Below are 20,251 nucleotides of genomic sequence, written 5' to 3' on the forward strand. Positions count from 1 at the left end.
CAAGACAGCAGTAGCTTTTAGATATTATCCTTGATTATTGTTTTGTCTTTCCTGCAGTGACTGCAATATTTCAGCTGCTACCCCTTTTCCCCATAGTCTTTGTTTTGTATCCAAACACAGGCAACTCCTACATAAAATTTGCATAGCTTTGGTCGCTCTCTTCTGACTTTTCAATTGATCTAACTTGAAATTGGGTGCCCAGAACTGGGTAGCCTTCTTTAGCTAAGTGCACTGGCAAGATTGTGCATTTCAGTGCAGTGGGAAATACAAAATAAGCAGGAGTGGTAAATGAGGTCTCTTTTTTTTTTTTCCTTTGTCCCCTCCTTTTTCTTTGTCAGAGGAAAGTGTGCTTTGATTACAGGCGTCCCCACTTCATGCTGTTGTCTTGCTGGTTGTCTTCTGTGGTGTGTTTGTTCCTGCTGCAGCGCAGGACTCGGATCATCTTTGTAGCCGGGGTGAACGTGAATATGGGCAAGGCAGGATGATGCACGTGGAGGCAACAGGGAATCAGTGGCAGTCACTGGGATGGGTAGGCAAGCTTCACTGTTCACTTTGGGTGGATCAGCTGCTTTTGAGCTTGGCATTTGTTCTGAGGTAGATTCTCCTGTAGCTCACGGTCTCTGAATGCTGGCCCTACCGCGCAGTGATAGCGCATCCCCTCCCCTGGTGCCGCTGTCGTTATCCCGGGTGGTACCTCCGACAGAGCCCCATGTCAAGCCTTCTCCTGATGCAAGCGAGCTGTTAACTCCTGCTTTGATCACAACTGTCTGACGAGTTCCCCTGGTTACCCCTTTCCCCCGCGGTATTTTCGCCTGTGCTGTCTGGGCTGCTCGTCAGCAGGCCACGTGGCAGGGTCAAAAGCCTTACGTTCAAGATTTGTTTCTTCTAGTGCTCTTGTCATAGAACAAAATCGGGGAGATTTGATATGATCTGCTCTTGACAAGTCCATGTTATTTCTTAACACTTGAAGTCCTCGTGCCTGTGACAGAGCCTGTTACTGCTTTTGGTGTGCTCAATTTTCCCTGCTCGGAAATTAGAATTAGACTAGTGTGTGAGGCAGGGAATTAAAAGGTAGAAATAAGAATCATGTTGTTGTGATCGGTATTTGAGATCCCGTTGAAACTCTGGATTTGAGCTTTTAAAACGCATTTGAGTCATTTTCAATCTCTCGGGAGCTGAGGCAGGAAAGCTATCTAAATTGCATCTCCAACTGGTAAACGTTGATGCAAAATATTGCCATCTCATGTCAAAATTGTACGCCTGTCGGAGATTTTACAGGAAGAAATGTTTCTCACTGAGAGAAGAAAATCCCATCTTAGCATCGTCGTAGAGTGCTGCGTGAAGATGCGGTACTTCCCCACAACAGGAAGCCTGTGAATGCTGGTCTGAGAGTTTCTTCTTGTCTTAACTGAGAATCAGTAAAAAACCTCAACTGTTTGCCGTCATTCAGTATTTGTTTCCATTCTTGACCATTTCCACACTTAAATCTTCATTCCTTCAGTATATAGTTTTCTATCCCTCTGGATTTTCTTGTTGCTGTATACTGAATTGTCTACGTTTTATACTGTGGGCATCTATTTCAGAGTGTAGTTAGAATTTTTGTCATTATTTAATGTACAATTGACCTGACTTTTTTCCCTTACGGCAGTCCTGCAAAAAGCTGTCATGCCTAGCCACACATTTCAACCTAAGTGTGTCTAACTTTGTCGTTAGGCTTCTGTCAGCTACCCCCTACTATGGGGAGGCGTATGGTTCACTTTAGTAGGAATAGTACATATAATTTGCTATTTAGCAACGTTAGCTCATTCACCTTGCTTTATGGTTTTCCTCAAGTTTCTCAGTTGTCTTTGATCTCCTCTAATCGTAATGTCACTTGTAATTTTGGCGTTTCACAGCTCTTGATCTCTTTATAAAGAATTAGTAGAAATACTAAATTATCTCTAGAGTAGAGTTATGCATTATCCTACTACAAGTACTTAAAGTTCTTAAGGGTAAACAAAGCCAAATATACCTCAGAAAAATAATATGGATGATACCTCTTTTTTGGGAGACTGGAAAACTGATGGAAATATTGGTAATTTTGGCCTTAAAAGCCACATGCTTGTTGTCTAATTTGTGTAGAGTTTGCGACTACGTGGAACGTTTTTTTTTGGCTTCTAGCTTGGAGAACAGAAGAGGAGAGCGAGCTCCATTTGCTTAAATGGAGAAGTTTGCACGTAGATTCTTAGCAGCAAACTGAGTTTTGCTGTGCAGTTCTGTTTCAGAGTTGGACTCGATGATCCCAGAGGTCTCTTCCAACCTGGTTGATTCTGTGAAGAGTAAACTGTAGTTCAGCAATTGATAGAACTCCATTTCAGTAAAACCTTTTGCCAGTCCATAGCCATGTTTATTAGAGAACAGCGGTATTCCCCAATCTGTCTTTATGATATGCAAGAACTTGACATTTCTGTAGTAGTCATTTGAGCAGGAACAACCACAGGTTGCATTAAAGAACTTATAAATGTATCCCGAGTAAAAGCAGAAGTTTTAACATCCTCAGCTTCTAAGTTTTGCAAGGGCATAGTTGGATTTTTCTCCCTGCTAACCCCGATGTAAGCTGTTGCTCACTGGTCACTCCTTCCTGTTCTCAAAGCAGAGGATGGGGACTGCAGTGTCAGTAAAAACACCCGAGTCTGTGTGGTAAGTGCAGTCACACCGCTCATCCAGTCTGGTTGGTTTTTAAAGGCAGGACACACCAGGGGGCTGGTAGTGTCCAGTTCCAGACCATCTCAGGGATACACCTCACTCCACATCCCTCGAAAACTTGCATTATCGACACAGGGGGAGCTGTGGAAGTCTGTAACTCTTTGGCTGTCTTGTAAAATCGTGGTTGTAGCTGTTAATTTTTATCATTGGGAAAAATGTTTATATAGTAATTTTTTTCCCAATACGCTATATGACAAAATAGAGCAGCATACCTTTATAAATGACTATAAAATAAATTTGTGTTTATAATGCTTCCAGTTGAAATATCTCTGCCTACAGTTAGTGTGCGTTATATCTAGCAGTAATGTAGAGAGTAATGCTTCGGTAATAATTTTTACAGGGCTAGGAGAAAATATAAGTGGAAATTGAATAATACCTGCAGCTATTGATCTGCTTGGTAGTGTTTATGTCTTTACTTACAGTTATTCTCAGTTTAACCCCCGTTTGCTTGTGTATAGGAGTTTTCAGGGGAGCGATTGAGAAGTGTGGGTCTGGAGCTCCTGCGCTGTGCGAGCGTTGGGTAGCGGTGCTGCCCGGCGTCCGTGCGCCGCGGTTACAGTTCTGAAGTTATGTTGTTCTGTGACATTCATTCTGAATGACTTCATACCCTAAATTAATTGGGAATATTCCAACAGCAAACTAAGAATTTGTCCCTCTGTGAATGGTTGAATGAATAATTGATGGATGTCACCTGACAGTCTGTGTGGAAAATCTAAAATCCTTCCATGAAGCTTCATATCCCTCCTCCCTCTCAGTCAGCACTAGGATAAGACTGAACTTTATCCCTCGAGATAAATCTGCTGGGTTTTTGCTAGTCTGCAGAACTGCTTTTGAGCGCCGTGCTCTGATGGCAGTGGGTTCAGATATATCAGCACAACGGAGCCATGCAGGCTCGGGGTGGTCCAAAGGAAAGGATCAGGTTTGGGGTCTGACATTCGTGTTTTCTTTAAGGCGCGGAGTCCTGTTGACCTCAACTACTGAAAACTCTATTTATTGCCAATTAGCTTGTGGTACTTCATACCTTTGTGAAGTGTGAACACTCCAGACATCCTTCAGGTGACAAAGATTCTTCTTTTTTTAAGGTGAGCTACAAGTGGTGCCTCAGGCCTTGAGGGATATGATCGTAAATATGCCTTTATTCAAAATGGTCGTCTTCTGTTCCTGTCTGATCTCTTCTGTTGAATGGTTAGTTTGAAAGCTATAAAAATATTAATCTTACGAGCATGTTACAACTGGATATTTGCGGCTGTAGAATCTTGCCTGCTCACTAGAGTGGAGTTAAAGTATGTAGCCATCGGCAAGAAAAAAAAAAAAAGGCAATCTTTAACTAGGAGCTGTAACAAAAATACATTTATCCACAAGCTAGGGTAATAATTTTTAACATTTTAAAAAGGACATAGCACCAGATGCCTTTTGAACCTGCATGTATTTAAAAAAAAAACAAAAACAAAGAGAGGAAAAAAAATGTATCCCGAAAAGAAAAAGGGATGAGGAAGACTGTAAATTTAGCAGTAGCTGAATGCATCTCCCACATTTCTCAGGCATGTACGTTTCTTTTGTTACTGAGGGACTCAGCCTGCACAGTTATGCAGGTGTATTTGTTTATCCTGTCATTACAGAAGTCAATTTCTTCCATGTTTTCATCAGATAATATATTTACTTCCCTGCTTTCATCCTTAAGTCCATGTGAACAGAACTTCTGCACTACTAATGTCCATAAAGAGGAGGTTAGCCTGTAGTGTGGTATTTGAAGTATCTTGACTTACTGCATCTGGAAATTTTAAAACCTATTTTTCATGTAAACATTTGAGCCATCTCTCACATAATCCATTTTTAATTGCTTGCATCGTCTTTGCAAGTGGGTAGGGTGTCATCTGCTGCCTTTCCATCCAAACACATGAGTACAGGCTGGCAGACATAATGCAGAGTTTGTCTTAGTTCAGTCCCTTGGTTGCAGCAAGCTTGAGAAGGTAAATCACTGCTTAGTTAGTAGTGAGCAAAACTCCGTCCTTGTAGCAGGGTGGAGCTAGTGGGAACTACTCATACCTAGAAGCGTAGGCACTTCACCGTGTGTGTGAAGTAACTCAAAAAATCAGATGAATTTTAATCGTCTTCATCTAAAAACTGTAGAAATGTAGTAAGTCTTGTTTTAGTTTTGACTTTCACATATACTGTAAAGGATGAAAAAATAAGAATATTTGACTGAGAGCTGAGATCTGCTTTGTAGCTTAAGTGTAGATTTATAAGAATAACTTGTTTGTATAATAAATAACATGGCAGTGTCCCAGCAAGCTGATTTTAGCTTATTGGAGCTTTTTTCTTCTGTACTAATGAGTATCACTCTGATGTCCTTGGTGATTGACTCCTGTTGCTTGAGTTAATCTTGTAGCTAGATAAATACGAGGATTTTTAGTGATGAGGTGTTGCTTGTTGTTTTACTCATGTTTCCCTCATGCAATAGATACAGTCTGTCCTGTCCTAGCTGACAGTGTTCGTAGGAATTATATTACCTCTTCAGTGCAAATTACTCCGGTGACTTTTGTTACTGGCTTCAGGTCAGCAATGGGAGGCTCAGACACGGGGAACGCAGGTAAGGAGGAAATCTGGGAGGACCACCTGTGTAAGGAAGGCAAGAGGAATCGAAGGGAAGTGAGAAGGAAGCTGTGGAAAAGCACCGCTTTGCTGTCTTGCGGGGAACCTGGAAAGGTCTGGGTTCTCCTTGGGCCCACACTACCAGGAGAGGGATTGCTGGGTGCTGTCAAAACTATGTGGATATCTCTAAGAAGATAACAGGAGGAGCAGTGGAAGGTGGAAGTAGAGACTAACGAGGCTGAAGAATTAAAGCCTAGTTTCCTGCACTCAGTTCAGTGATTTCTCATTTCTTCTCTCCTTCTCAACTGTGTGTTCTTGTTCCTTCCTCGCATCAGTGATTGTATGGCTGCAAGATCGGCTGGTTCAGAAAAATACACTCACCCCCCCACCCCCCAAAAGACAAAGCGTAGCTTTGTGTCAGATGAACTCACTGAACCTATTTGCTTTGCAGCTGTTTGACCATTCGATCAGACACAAAAGAAAGCTTTACCCGTTTTGGCAACCTCCGACCTCGCTGCATGCTTAGCGGGCCAGCGTGAGAGCCAGGACTGGCAAGCTACGAAAGAAAACCGATGAATCTGCCCCATCATCAGTGCTGGGGTGCCAAGAAGTCTGCTGCCGTGTTACAAAAGGAGAACATCTGGGAGGTTTTTAGGAGCTGGGGCTTTTGTGCGCTAGGTGTAAATAAGCTAATTGTGCATAGCGGAGGCGATAGGTGTCCTCTAAAGAGACGGTTACAGTGCCTGTTTAGATGTGGTTTGCTCAAGCAAATCCCTGCAGTTGCTGCAGAGCTGGTCTCCGCCATACACTTGCTGGATTGAAAGCTGACTCTCTGATGGCTTGGTTCGCTCTGACGCAACTTACTGCGTGGTTTCATGAAACCATTGCAGTGAGCCTCTGTGGTGGAGGGTGGAAAAGCCACTATTTTCAGAATTGCTGTAGGGTACTGCAGACTAGAGGCTTCAGATTGAACAGCTTTACTTTATTTTCCTTGTACGCTTGTATCCAGTCTGAAAATGTAAATGCAGGCCAGCCTAGAGCTGGATTGTCACTGCTTCTGTTCTTTTGTCTTTTACATAGAGAATTTCAAAATTCGGAATAGATGTTAAGAATTTTCTCAGACATATGCTACAAGATGAAGCATTTAACAGTTTTTCTGAAAACTTATTTAAATGATGGAAAATACATTATTTGATCAGAGACTGAATCTACAGAAAATAGGAGCAAAAATTACTCTTCTCTTCAAGTCTGTTGTTAATCTCCCCCAAAAGTTTCAAAGGATCTCGCATATTACACTTTCGATCTGTATGAGAACCACTTACACCATTCACAAATCTGTGCTTCTGCAACATCCACCAAAAGATCATCTCAGAACATTCAAGTCTTTCAATTCTTGTGCATTCTTTGCTATAGCAGAGAATTTAAATCTGTAAACTTTTCTCTCATATTCAGGAATTTTAAGAAGTTATGTGAATAAGATGCTGAAATGCGTGGCACAAAGCAGAACAGTAAAATAAGGGTTGTAGGGGATGAGGATTTGGACAGGCAGGGAAAGACGTAGGAACAGCGTCTCCCATTCTGGGTGAGGTTGAACTGCTGGGCTGTGACACGAGGCAGGCAGTGTAACTATGGACCTGATTTTCTGAGGGGTGAAGTCTGGTTGCTTGTTTTCCAATAAAGAAGCAGTTATCCATACTGGAAGGAGTGAGCAACACAACTCGGGAAGTGTCTTCAGCCAGTAAATCCCAGTCTTGTGTAAAGAAGAAAGAGGTTTTCTTATTAACTCCTCCCAAGTTTTACTCGTACCTGATTTTAAGGCTCTCATGAATCCTACGTTTGGTATTTCCTGTTCCCTTAAGGTGAATATGAGACTAAATTGACTTTGTGAGTTCCTTTCCTCAAACAGCGTGTCTAGACAGAGGCATGGTGGTGGGGACGGGGTCCTCTGTGGGGCTGGGCTTCAGAAGGCATCTCCCTGTTCCTTCCTTTCCTGCACCATGTCACCCGAGCTCGTGCACCTGGCAGCTACCTGGCCACACAGGAGGTCGGAGTGAATCACAGACTCAATCAGGTTGGAAGAGCCCTCTGGGCTCATCGAGTCCAACCATTGCCCTGACACCACCATGGCAACTAGACCAGGGCACTAAGTGCCATGGCCAGGCTTTTCTTAAACCCCTCCAGAGATGGTGACTCCACCACCTCCCTGGGCAGCCCCTGCCAATGGCTAATGACCCTTGCTGAGAAGAAATGCTTCCTAATGGCCAACCTGAACCTCCCCTGGCGAAGCTTGAGGCTGTGTCCTCTTGTCCTAGCGCTGGTTGCCCGGGAGCAGAGGCCGACTCCCACTCCACTAATGAATGAGCGTGCCCGTTTGCGATAGCTAAAGTACGTACGTAAGCATTTGTAGGATCAAAGCCAACAGTTGTCTAATCTTGAAATCAAGATTAGAAAATCAGTAACTTTGCCAAGAAATGTGTTAATTGAGAGAAGAGCAGTTAAAACAACTGCCTGTGTGGAAGGGCGTAGCGCTCTAATGACACCTCTTAACACTGAGATAGATGTACATTTAACACTGACATCTTCATTAATAATTAATTTGATTGGTTTTCATCTGAGTGTTATTATTAGAGACCCAATATCGGGTATATTTTCTGGTCACAGAAATTACCATACCTTCCAGCTAGTTCAGATGTACATTTTCTTGACTGGTTACAGAAATTTGCTACAGATGGGTTGAAGAGTTATTTCACAGTGTTGGGGTGAGAAGAGAGTGACAGATAAAATTATGGAAAAGATGAATTGAGATCATCTCGCATCTGTGCTCATTATATCACATTTTTGTAGAGATTTTTAGTTGGTCCAATTTTAAGCATTCATTTAGACATTCATTCATTTGGAAAGAACTGGAAACTTAAAAGTATGACCATGATGGCACGTTATACTGATTTTGGCTGGGATAGAGTTTAATTTTTTTCATAGTAGCTCCTGTGGTTGTATGTCTGGGATTTGTGCTGAAAACAGTGTTGATAACCGAGGGACGTGTTAGTTACCGCTGAGCAGCGCTTGCACAGCATCGGGGCTGTTCTGCTCCCCACCCTGCCCCACCAGCCAGCAGACTGGGGGTGCACGAGGAGCTGGGGGGGACCCAGCTGACCCCGGCTGGCCCAAGGGTTATCCCAGACCACACGGCATCGCGCTCAGCAATAAAAGCTGGGGAAGAAGGAGGAAGGGGGGGACGTTCAGAGTTGAGGCATTTGTCTTCTCCAGCCACCGTTACACGTGATGCGTCCCCGCTTTCCTGGAGATGGCTGAACACCGATGGGAAGGAGTGAATTAATTCCTTGTTTTGCTTTGCCTGTGCGTGCAACTCTTGCTTTCTCTAGTAAACTGCTTTTGTCTCAACCTACGAGTTTTCACACTTTTACCCTTCGATTCTCTCCCCCATCCCACTGGGGAGGAGTGAGCGGGCGGCTGCGTGGGGCTGAGCTGCCCACCGGGGTTAAACCACAACACATCTAAATATTTAACTGATCTAAAGCAACAGACATGCATAACTGTAGTTGAGAATTCAGTGCTGCTTGCTTTTTTATTTAAGAGTTTGGCTTTATTTATTATTGTGCTGGATTTTGTGTTTCTCGCCTGGAAGTCCCAAAGCGCAGTGGACACTCCCTTGGTTACCGTGCAGGTGACGATATGTTGGGATGTATGGACAAGAAAGCAGCCTGTTTCTGAAAGAAGCTCATGTGTAACTTGTGAGAGTTTGAGATTTGTCCCTTTGATTACTTATCAAATACTCCTAAATGAAGGAAAAGCTTGACTGGGTAGTTTTATTACTTCATGATATGCTTGCAAATTTAACAGTTCATTTAGAAACCTGAAACAGAGTTCTAGCCGTAAAAGAACTCTGGAAAGTGATTTAAACAATCAGGTGTGACCCAGGGAATCGTAACATGTACTCTGTGATTCTTTGGGTTATTACAGCTTGATGGAAGAGTTGAGTTTTACAAGTAAAACCTTAAAAGAATACATTTTTATTTTCTAAAACCTTCAAGTTACATACAGAATCACACACGGATTCTGTATGTAACTTGAAGGTTTTAGAAAATAAAAATCTTTGACTTTTCAAAATCCTGTTATATAACTATTAGAGCATGGGTTTTATTCTGCCTTCTTGAATGCTATTTAACTCGTTGTAGAAACAAGGGTCCTTGAAGCTTTAGGTGTGTGCCAGGCTTACAGTTGGCTTACAGAGATCTCGGTGTGGCAGCCTTTGTATTCACAAGGTTGCAATGAATAAAAACATTGTTTCAAAGACAGCCAGCTATGGCTGGTGATTGGTTTGGTGGTACTTTGGAAGCCGAGTAGCATGGAATCACAGAACCGTTTTGGTTGGAAAGGACCTTTCAGGTCATTGAGTCCAACCATTAACCCAGCACTGCCAAGGCCACCACTAACCCATGTCCCTCAGCACCACATCTGCACGGCTTTTAAATACCTCCAGGGTATATATCACTTATATATATATTTATTTGTATATATTATTTTTGTTTATATTTATATGTCACTTTATATCTGTTCTCCAAGGGTAAGTCCTGTTCTAGTTGCAGGAGCCCCCCCCGGTCTCCCTCAGACACACCCGCAGGGGTTTCAGACTCAGGTTAGTGGGCAGCCTCCCTGTATCCCTTGTGCAGCCGCTGAGGGGAGGAGAGGCCCTTCCCCAGAAAGTAACCGAGCCCGAGCGAGGCTCTTGCTCTAACGTGCCTTTGGAAGCAGCTTTTCTCTTCCCGTTCGCAGTGGTAGAAGCTGGTGGGTGACCAGGCTCCTGCACCATGGTACCTCCATGGCTACTCCACTGCCTCTCATCACTCGTCTCACTTTAGTGTCTCTAAAGGTGTTGTTTGATTCCCTCACCGGCTGATGTCAAACTGCTCATTAACTGTCCTACCAACTCTTCTAGCAGACTAGAGTAGCGTGGTTAATAAAGACCACCTGCTAACGCTCGGAAGCCTGAGCAGAAGTCACCCCTCTCACAGTGCACATGCCGCTGTACACGAAGCCGAGCGAAAGTACTTTTTCTTACATCATCGCTCTTGCAGTTTCCACCCACCTTGTCTGCCCAAGGCTACCTGTAGTAGCACGGAATTCCTCTGACAACATGGCGCTGTGCCTGCACTCGGCTTCTGTGTATAGGCACGAGTGCAGAAAATGTCCCGAGAGGGCGAGCGATCCCGTAGGGTGACTCTAGAAGAGATCCCTTGAGGGTCAGCTCAGCTCCTCTTCCAACCAAATCAGAAACACGCAGCCTTACCGCAGAGCCACTGATCCTGTGGATTGTCCTGTGTCTTTTTAGGGTAGTGTGTGCCCAGCTCGTGCTGATTCAGCGTTTCAAAGGCAGGTAGTGGAGAAAGGATGGTCGTGGTTAAAAACGGGTCAGGACTGAGGGGTTTTAAGGGTCCGTTCCCTGCCTTGGAGCTTGTGTGCAGCGTAAGCTGCTCTTTGTGAAATGAAGGGAAGGAAGGTGCTGTTCGTATGTGTTTCCTCTAGGAATATTGAGTTTGTTCTGAAGATCTGAAATGAAATATTGACTCCTTCTAACATTACACCTCACAAGCTTTATTTTCTTTTTTTCTGAAGGAAATTAAAGTGTGGTATACGTGCAGAAGCTACATGAACACCACCTACTTGCTATTTTCAAAGCATTAAACATACTTCATAACTATCTCTAACATTAGTTAACAGTGACTTCTGTAGTTAAACAAATGAGCCGCCTGTTTAACATGTACTGGATTTATTAGTGTGCTGCCTCCACGATAATGAAGCTTGGGACTCTTGAACGCTAATCCTCTTGGTCCTTTCCACGCTACCCGTAGCCCAGGGCAATCGGTTTAACTTTAGTGTTTTAATTTCCTCTTTTTCAAAAAGAACACTAGAAGCATTATTCCCATTATTTTTTTATTACCATAATTAGTCTCTTCCATGGTTTGTTCCTAACAGCAAAGCATTCTGCAGTTACATGCCATTCCTCTATGCTGAGAACTGCACTTGTGGTAAACTTTTACTGATCCTGGGTGTTCTCAACGCTTCACGCTAGTATTTTTCAGACATCTTGGATTTTGCTACTTTTAATAACTACCACAAAATAGCGCTTTAAAAATAATCTTTAAATGTCGTGCTGCCTGCTTGCTTCTGCCCGGCCCTCACGTTCTGTGTGTAATTCTGATTTCAATTTGTGAAGGTAAAGCACAGTAATAGCAGCATATGTTGATATTAATAAGAGGAAGTTCTCTGCTAATTTGGTTAAGCTTGGAAGGGTTTTAGAAAAAAGTCAAGAGAATTTATAATCCTGAAGACTTGAATTTTAAACATCACTAGCTCAAAATGTAAACTATGTTAAAATATTGTTATTGCAGGCAGAATGCCAGCCCCTGAGCAGACCCCAATGGTGGAGGAGGGGCTGCCGCAGACAACACGGGAAACTTCCACAGGCCCAGGCATGGAACCAGAGACTACGGCCACTACCATTCTGGCTTCTGTAAAGGAACAGGTACACGCCTTGTGTTCGGCAATTCGGAAATTCAGTGTGCGTTGTGCAGTTAACCGTTGTCTTTGATTGCATTGCTGGAAAAAACATCCTTGTTTCTAAAACGTGTGGTCTAGCGTTAGCACAGTATATGTTGTACATTAGAGTGTTAAAATCTGAATATAAAGGGTTCATTTAATCACATTGGACAGAAGCATCATTATGGTATCCTGTATCCCTTGGAATGTGTGCACTGTTGTAAAGCAGACTTGAAAAGCAGGTTCATTGTTTAACAAGAAAAGCGAGCGTAGTGTTGATGCAACACTGAGAGCCAGTCCTTGTACGTTCTGCAAAGTTGTGTACAGTGGTACAGAAATTTGCTCATGAAGGTTTGGTATGTTTATTTGTATTTTGTTACAGAATGGGTTTTAAACTTTTGATTTCAGTTATCAATTTGGTAATCGATATCAGTTTGGTTTCAGTTATCGATACCAAGGTAATAATACATTTTAAATCTGCAACACATTTGGGGACATGAATCTTAGTGATAGTCTCTATAGGGAAGAAAAAGTTGTGTTTGAAATAAAGTTCAGCCTTAACTTGTAAAGATTCACAGGGAAAAAAATTGCAGTTCTACAAAGAACCATTCTAACTAAAGTTTTTGATTTTGTTTTGTTTTTTAAAAGAACACAAAGAGAGAAGTGATAGTTTGGCTTTTATTGTCAGAACTAGAAATAATGATCATCTTTCTTGGCTTAATACATAAGTTGTAACATCTGAATTTCAGAATAAATCTGCTTTGCTTTCTCTATTTTAGAACTACTTTTAAGATAAATCAGTGCTCAATTCAGGATATTAACTCTGAATGCAAACACTTGATGTATTAGTTCTCATATGTTGTCCCATGTCAATATTAAAAAAAAAAAGGTAAGAATTAGGTTATATTGTCTTGATATCAACAGATTTCGTACCCATAGAACCTTCATTTTTAACTGAAAATTTTCTGCAGATGATGAAACATGAATCTTTATGCCTAAATTAATTGTTTCAGAAGTATTTTAAGATGACAATAGCAACCCTAATAGTTTCTTAGTGATATTAAAACTAATATTAAATCTTCAGTGCGAAGGATATTAATGGTGGAGGCTATCAAGAGTTGAGCAATCACAGTCATCTGAGTTGCAGTGATCTTGAGTCACTTCTCATCATGAGACAGCAGTTTGCCTTGTGCCATCTGAGCTGATCACAAATGTCAATTAGAACTCTTGCTTAAAGTGCATTTGTGGTGATTTTAAATGGGTCCATTTTATTTTGCGGTTCACGAAGAGCACGCTCATAATGGTAGCTTAGCTGATGAGCGGCATGGCAATTAATGACAGCCCTGTAATTGCTGGTGATCACCAGGCAATGCTCTCACTGCTGGGATTGCTGTCCTGAACTGCTTTTGTGCCGTTTTGATGCAGTAGAGATTGCTGAAACTGCACACACAATTACAACAGCGTTGTCTGTAACACGGTGATACATAAGCAGACAGTAAAAAGGCATTTGTTAGCATTCGCTTTCCTACCCGAGAAGTGTTTTTATCATTTTCTTAGAGGAAAAATTGTTAATGGAGTATTTCTTAATTTTAAAAAGGAAGTTAAAATCTCTTCCCCTTTCCATTCATAAAAAGGCTATTAAATATGTGGACTATTAAGTAACTCAAATCTGATGAAAGGAAAAAATAAAATTAAAGTTGTGTTTAATAGTGAAACACAAACTTCAGAACTGTAGCCTAACTTTACAATGTATGGGCACAGCAGAGTGAATACAAGGGGGAGGAATATGTAAATTGTATTTCACTTGTGAAAATGATAACGTGAAAGAATTAAGAGCTGAACCGTTGCTTTCTGGTATTTTTTCTGTTGATAGTAATTACGGACACTGAGATATTCACCACCCTTCCTGTATGGCAGAAAGCCCAGAACAGAATATTTTCCAGTGCAGTTATTTACTTTATTAAGCTTGAACAGAAACTACTATGCTGTTTGCTGTGGCCCAGCTTCCTTTTGTACAGGAATCTCTCTTCATTTGCACGGAGTCTGTGTTTGTAACATAGAGCTGCCACACCTTAACTTCATTACTTCAGAAACACTCACTGCAGTGGAAACACAATTCAGAAAAGACTTTATTATTACTTGTCAAATTATGCAAGATTTTAACTTGATAAAAACTTTTAAAATTACTACAATAGTTCTGAAATAGGTAGGTAAATTTGTTGAATGACTTTGTTAAGCTTTCTACCCTAGCAGCATGGATAATGATTATAGAAGTGGCACTAGTCCATGAACCCTACAAGCCACTTTAAATAAACTCTCAATTTGTTTCTTTTTCCTGTGACCCCAAATCAGTTTAAAGCAACTTTTTTACCAAACTAGAGTGTCTCCCCTGAACTCTGAGTAGTCTCTCATTGAGACAAAGTTGTCAGACAGCTGTGTAAATGTCCCTTGGTTGTATTTCAGGTAAGAAACATTTTAATTCACTTTTAGTGTTATAAAATAATATGTGCAGAACAAGTGCAATCTGTGAAGAGATTTAGATTACTGCAGCTTTGTGCTTTTGTGACAAAGTTTTGTTTTAATGTGAAAACACATCCTTAATTAGTATAAATTATGCCACTGCCTCCACAACCACCACTGGCATTGACTGGGGTAGGGAGGATAGTTCTTGTACCAGGTTAAGTTACTCTGTTTGCGGGTACACTAGGGATATACTTTGGGGTGGAAATCAAGGGAAGGACTGACTCTAGCTGGTGTAAGTTGCATCTCTAGGAGAGGAATTCCTTTTTGAATGCAGGGAAATCCTAAGGGTAACTGTAATAAAGTTGAAACATATTTTGGCCTTTTTTTTTTAGTGACTTTGATAACGGGTTGTGGGGGTTTTGGTTTTGTTTTTTTCTTTTTGTTTGTTTGGAGAGGGGTTGTTTTCTGTAGTTTTGTTTTGGAGGTAATGGGGTGTTTTGTTTTTTTTTTCCAAAACACATATTTCACTTCTAAAAAGTTACAAAATTTCCGTGTTGTAGTGGATAGAAGTATTTTAGGAAACCCTGAAGCAAGTTTTAAGTAAAACTAAAGCACTAAAATATACGTGTCAATATTTGTGAATCCTGGGGAGTCTTTGGCTAAAAGTTTAGTTGAGGTCTGTAGGGAGTCTCTTATCCATATTAAACGTAAGTTGAGTATTTTCATACTAAAATAACAAATTGTTAAAAATTGTAGGGGCAACATCATAGCAGTAACTTTTGGGGGGGTTGGAATGTAAGGGCAGGTAGTTGCCAGCTACTCCAGACAGACTTGTGGAGTCACTGCTACTCTTGACGTGCGAGCTGTACACTGCTGGATTTGGATGAATTGCTGCTGAACTGGCAAGATTAAAGGGGAGCCTTTGGAACTGTGAATTTCCTGCTTAGCGTGTTAGTTTTCCTTTTCAGTGACTGGGCTGAGAGAAAAGGTCTCACAGGAAAAACTACCCATCGATCCCGTTTTCAAAAGTAACATGAACGTGCTGGTTTGAATCTCTTTGCTAAGAGAAGCACTTGCAGCAGCAGCGAGTTCTTTTAGTTTCTTTGCGCTTTGGTCTAGTTGTTTTTGACACCTGAAGATAGACAACTTCTCACCTTTTGTAAATAGGTGACAATAGGTTAAGAATGATTGGATATACTTTTGGATGAATAATCATAAATCTCTTGGGTTTTCCTAAACGTTTTCCTAGAAGAGTTCACTTTTGTTCAACACTTCAGCAAAATATTTTCCTTTTTTACAACTGTATTGAACCATATCATATACTTAGAAAGTGCGCACTTTACTTTTTTCCCTTCTTTATTGTTTAAGTACAAAAATCTTTACTTAGTTGTTGAGATTTTTATTTTATAGGGTTTGTGGCAGGAGGGGAGGCAAAAACGTAAGTTTTTTCGGATGGAAAGGGAGGGAAGAATGCCTTCTCCATAGAGCAAAGAATTGATTATTGCATGTTTAAAAACACCTTCACTAGAATGACAGTATTTTGACAGTAAGTTTGGGAGATTTCTTTACCAGTTCAGATATGTAGTGCTTTATATCAAGTACTCTGTAATCTGACTGTGTAGGCGTGTTGCTTCAACAAGATACCTGCAAAAAAGACTTAATAAAAGCACTTGCAGTAATTAGGCACAAACACTGGACAGTCTCACTTTGGAATTCTGATTTGCACACATCTAGTGATCGGTTAGAGGGGTAATGCGTATCAGTTCTGAAATGAAGGTGGTACTTTTTATTCAATGGACTTCCAAGCTTTGCGTGAGTGAAACAAAAATCTTTGTCACCATTTTCTGACTGACTGGAAGAACTGGTTTTTTTCCAACTCTCTTAATATTGTGTTCAGTTGCATAGGTCACTCTTCCCTATTTAATCCCAGAACTTTGAGGTTTACTGTTCTGCTGTTTACAAGCATTTCCAGTTTTGGTGAATCAAGTCTGTGAAGTCCACTTCCCAAGGCTCTTGTTCTAGGACAAAGTATGTGCAACTCCTGTCTCAAATGAAACAACTAACTCATTTCCATAAGCAAAATTCTCCTTTATTCATATGAAGGTCTAGAAATTAGTTTTTCTTTCTAGCGTGTTCTGTTCGGTTTCTGAGGAGAAACTACCCTTGAAAAAGAACCTGCCTAGAACTGTGGGTACCCCTGAAATATACTGGAGTATTTATACCTTTTGTACCACCTTTGTGTTCACATTACCAGCCTATCTACCCAGCAGCAACTGAACTCTAATTGCCAGCTGGCAGAACAGTATACTTAGCTTCAGCGCCCATTTAAAAAAACACCTAGTATTGTAACAAACAGTTTTCAAAGAGCTCAGATGTAGTCAGTGAATACCTCAGGTGGCATTCTTCCTTTCTGCCATTGACTGAGAGTAAGCTTTCTATGAATTGCTTAAATGTCGATCCCCCGTCAGCTAGAGCAGCACTAAGCTGTTTTACCAGACTAGTGAACAATGCAGGCATAAAAGTATTAAGGGCTTTAATGGTCTGCTGCTGTTGAATGGAGGGAGTGTGATCAGCCAATAATTGTAGCTGTGTCATTTCACATCCTGTAATCTGTGATGCTCTTCACCCTGTCCAATTTTTTATCTTTTCTATTTTGGAAGATACTGAGATACTGAAAGCATGCAAATGCAGTTGTGTGTGTGAGTAAACTTTGTTTTTACAGAAAATGTTAAGGTTGATCTGAGATGGTTAGTTAAAAGTACAGGCTTTTTCTCAGTAGATTCTGGTAGAGAATTTAACTATTAAGTCACTACAGTATGATATTCATTTTGGAAAAATACAGTATTCAGTGTGGTTTTAAGTAGTCAGTTGCTTGGTCTAGCTCTGAATTACCACAAGTGGAAACATGTCAAACTCCACATAGACCAGCACAGGAGGTTAATGTGAAGAAGGTATAAATGAATTTAATTTTGTTTGTCCTCCTCTTTGTTGCACATTTGTATCACAGAAATGTCCAACATGTAATTGTCTTTTCTTTAGTACTGTTTGAACTTTCACAGGCAGTGGGAGTTGTGTGGCTCTGCACTGTACGTTGCAGTTGAATGAGGAATAGTAAATGCGAGGTAAAAGTGCTTCTCTCAAATGTAGGCTACACTTTCTTAGATCATCAACTCAAACTGCTGGAAGAGGCTCAACTGAATTGTTCAACAGGCAATGGTTTTATGACTAGGAAAACATTTCGTAGTTCAACTTACAATTACCTTCTTAATATTGCACAAAGACAGTGACATTTGCCAATTGAAGCAACTTAGCATATCCCAGTGGTGCTACAACTTGAAGTAACATCCCATCCTACTACAGCAACCACTGAGAACTGGCAGAAGCCAAGAAGCTGCAAGAGATGCATCTCTCTCAATGGCATCATCTCTCGGATGTCCCAACTGCCCGATCCTGGTATTACTAGCCAGGCACGTACCATTCAAAAGGAGTTTGTGAGTTGCTTCGCTGCCTGTGCCATTGCTGCCGATTCTTGCACAGTTGTCACCAGAAAACCTTCAGTTACCAACTGCACCACTGTTTGTTGAAAGTTTTAAGTTACCTGTTTTTTTGCCAGAGGTTTTCAAATCACAACAGGGCAGAAAGAAAGTAATTTTTACTTTTCAACATTGTGAATGTAGACTCCACATTCTCATCCATGCTACTGAGGGGTAAAAGTTCCTCATTAACAAAAATAATTGTTGGATCTCTGCAGCATGGTATCATAATGGGATGCAGATGGAAAGCACAGAATTGCCTCTAAAATTTCTTTTATTGTCCAAAGCCTGCAACAGGAGAATGACAGCCTTCATGGTCAGTCATACAAATTACATACCCATTTCTTACCTGTTTTCAAATACTTGCAGTTAATAGCCCAGCGCAGTGTGTTGGCAATTGTTTTCACTTGCCAGGGAGCCACAAGCCTGTCAGAGGTACTCAGCTTTCAAATGAAGAGAGTATTTTGTTTTCAGGATTGGTGTAACTTGTCTCATCTGTATCTTGCAGCAGTGAAGACCTTGAAGTGTCATCTTTGAACGAGATCTCAGCATTGTTGTGGACAAGTGACCGCTTGGCAAGCAGAGCTTGCCATGTGAGAGCTGGTGTTGGTCACCTGTGGTATACACGACAACGTGCAGGGTTTGCCCCTCCTCCAGAAGCTTCAGCCTCCAAAATGAAACGGGGGGGAGCTGATTGTGGCCTCTCAAAGATGGTGAAAGACTTTTTACCAGGGCCTATAGTGACAGGACAAGGGGCAATGGTTTTAAACTGAAAATGGGTAGGTTTAGGTTGGACATAGGGAAGAATTTTTTTTAGGATGACTGGGACTGCCCAGAGAAGTTGTGGGTGCCCCATCACTGGAAGTGTTCAAGGTCAGGTTGGGTGGGGTGTTGAGCAGCCCACAGTGAAAGATGTCCGTGCCCACAGCACAGGGGTTGGACTAGATGCTCTTTGAAGGTCCCTTCCAACCCAAATCATTTTATGATTTGAAATCTCACTAATCCTGGGTTTTTTTAATTGCCTGAAATCCTCAAAAATCTGAGGTGATTATTGGAATTGGGTGGACCTTTGTTATCCAGATGAAGAACTTGAATATACTCTGAGGAGTTCTCAGGGAGGGTGGGAAGGAAATTGTGTACCTCTTAATACGTATAAAGAAAGTACACTGTGAAATGAGAAAAATATAGCATATCTTCCACTTTCTCTCTCTGTATTTTATATTGGTCCTTTTTCTGTGCTGCAAAAAAAGTGTTTTCTGTAGCTGTTACCCTTCGGTAGTGTTCTCTTGCATTGGTCATTCTTTTAGGTTCAGTGGTGCTTTTTTGTCTTTTAAACCTGTAATTGTTTTGCACTTGTAAAATGCAAATCATTATTGATTTCTCTGATGATCTCAATTAACTGGTTTGTCTCTTTAGGATGGAAGTGTGACAGATCAGTTTAAAACACCGTGATTGTGTAGATACAAGCGTGGTTGACAAGCCCAGATTTTATTTTCCCTCTCGTGTGTCTGATTTCTGCCACTGTAACTGTTGGACCTGGAGCTTTGTCCTGTTCCCTTTGTTACGTGCTCCTTTTTAATTGATTCCCTTTATGTAAGGAGGCTTTCTAGACAATATCAACCTTTCTGCAGGATTTGGGAATTTACAGTAATTTTTTCCTTCTGGAACGCAGAGTGGCAGAAGTTGCCTGGCGATGACATTTGCCATATAAAATCCCTTCCCGCAGGAGGACACGTGAGCTGGTGTAAGGGCTGGGTTAGAGCGCAGGAGGGGAGAGCTCAGGTCAATGTGTGTTCGTAGTATGTGTGAAGAGTGTGTTTTCTAGAATAATGTTATTTTCATTAATGCCTCTGCCTGTAATGAAAAGGCAAATTAATACAGATTGGTTGAAAGGAAGCAAATAATGGCTAGCATGTGTTCTTTTATTCATCTAATTAAAAGATCAGTAAATAACAATAGGCAACTTGAGTCTCGTGTTCACATTCATAGTTGGTGTCAATGACGTTGCTGTTTAAATATTGATTTAGAAGTAAGGAACAGGAAACAGCTTTAAACACAGGGTGAATGTTTTACATTATTTCTGCAAACAAGCAGCGCAGTGCTGTTTATTTTAAAGATTTCTGTTTGTTGTGTGGTTATATAATACATCATGGTTGACTTGGGGAAAAGCTTGTCTTGCTGATGTTTGCTTCAAAACTTAGAGCTTCAGCATCTGAATGGGTTTTTTTTTGAACATCACAGCCTTTTCCGCTAGCTTGTTAATGGCTGGCTGGTGAATCAGCTTTTAGATGGATGTGTTATGTATATTCAGACTTTAAATGAGAATTTATTTTCCAATTCTTAAATTTCTTTTTTTGCTT

At 41.1% G+C, this 20,251-nt stretch overlaps 1 protein-coding gene across 1 annotated transcript in view; it reads left to right on the top strand.

The window, feature by feature from the left end:
* PKP4 (plakophilin 4) overlaps positions 1–20,251 on the top strand; it is a 73,746-nt gene that overhangs the window by 13,819 nt on the left and 39,676 nt on the right. The window contains exon 2 of the mRNA XM_068407529.1: positions 11,748–11,881. Coding sequence (XP_068263630.1) covers positions 11,753–11,881 — 129 coding nt within the window. The 5' untranslated portion in view covers positions 11,748–11,752. The remainder of the gene's footprint in view (positions 1–11,747; positions 11,882–20,251) is intronic.

Source organism: Nyctibius grandis, chromosome 9 (genome assembly GCF_013368605.1).
Source record: "Nyctibius grandis isolate bNycGra1 chromosome 9, bNycGra1.pri, whole genome shotgun sequence".
NCBI lineage: Eukaryota > Metazoa > Chordata > Aves > Nyctibiiformes > Nyctibiidae > Nyctibius > Nyctibius grandis.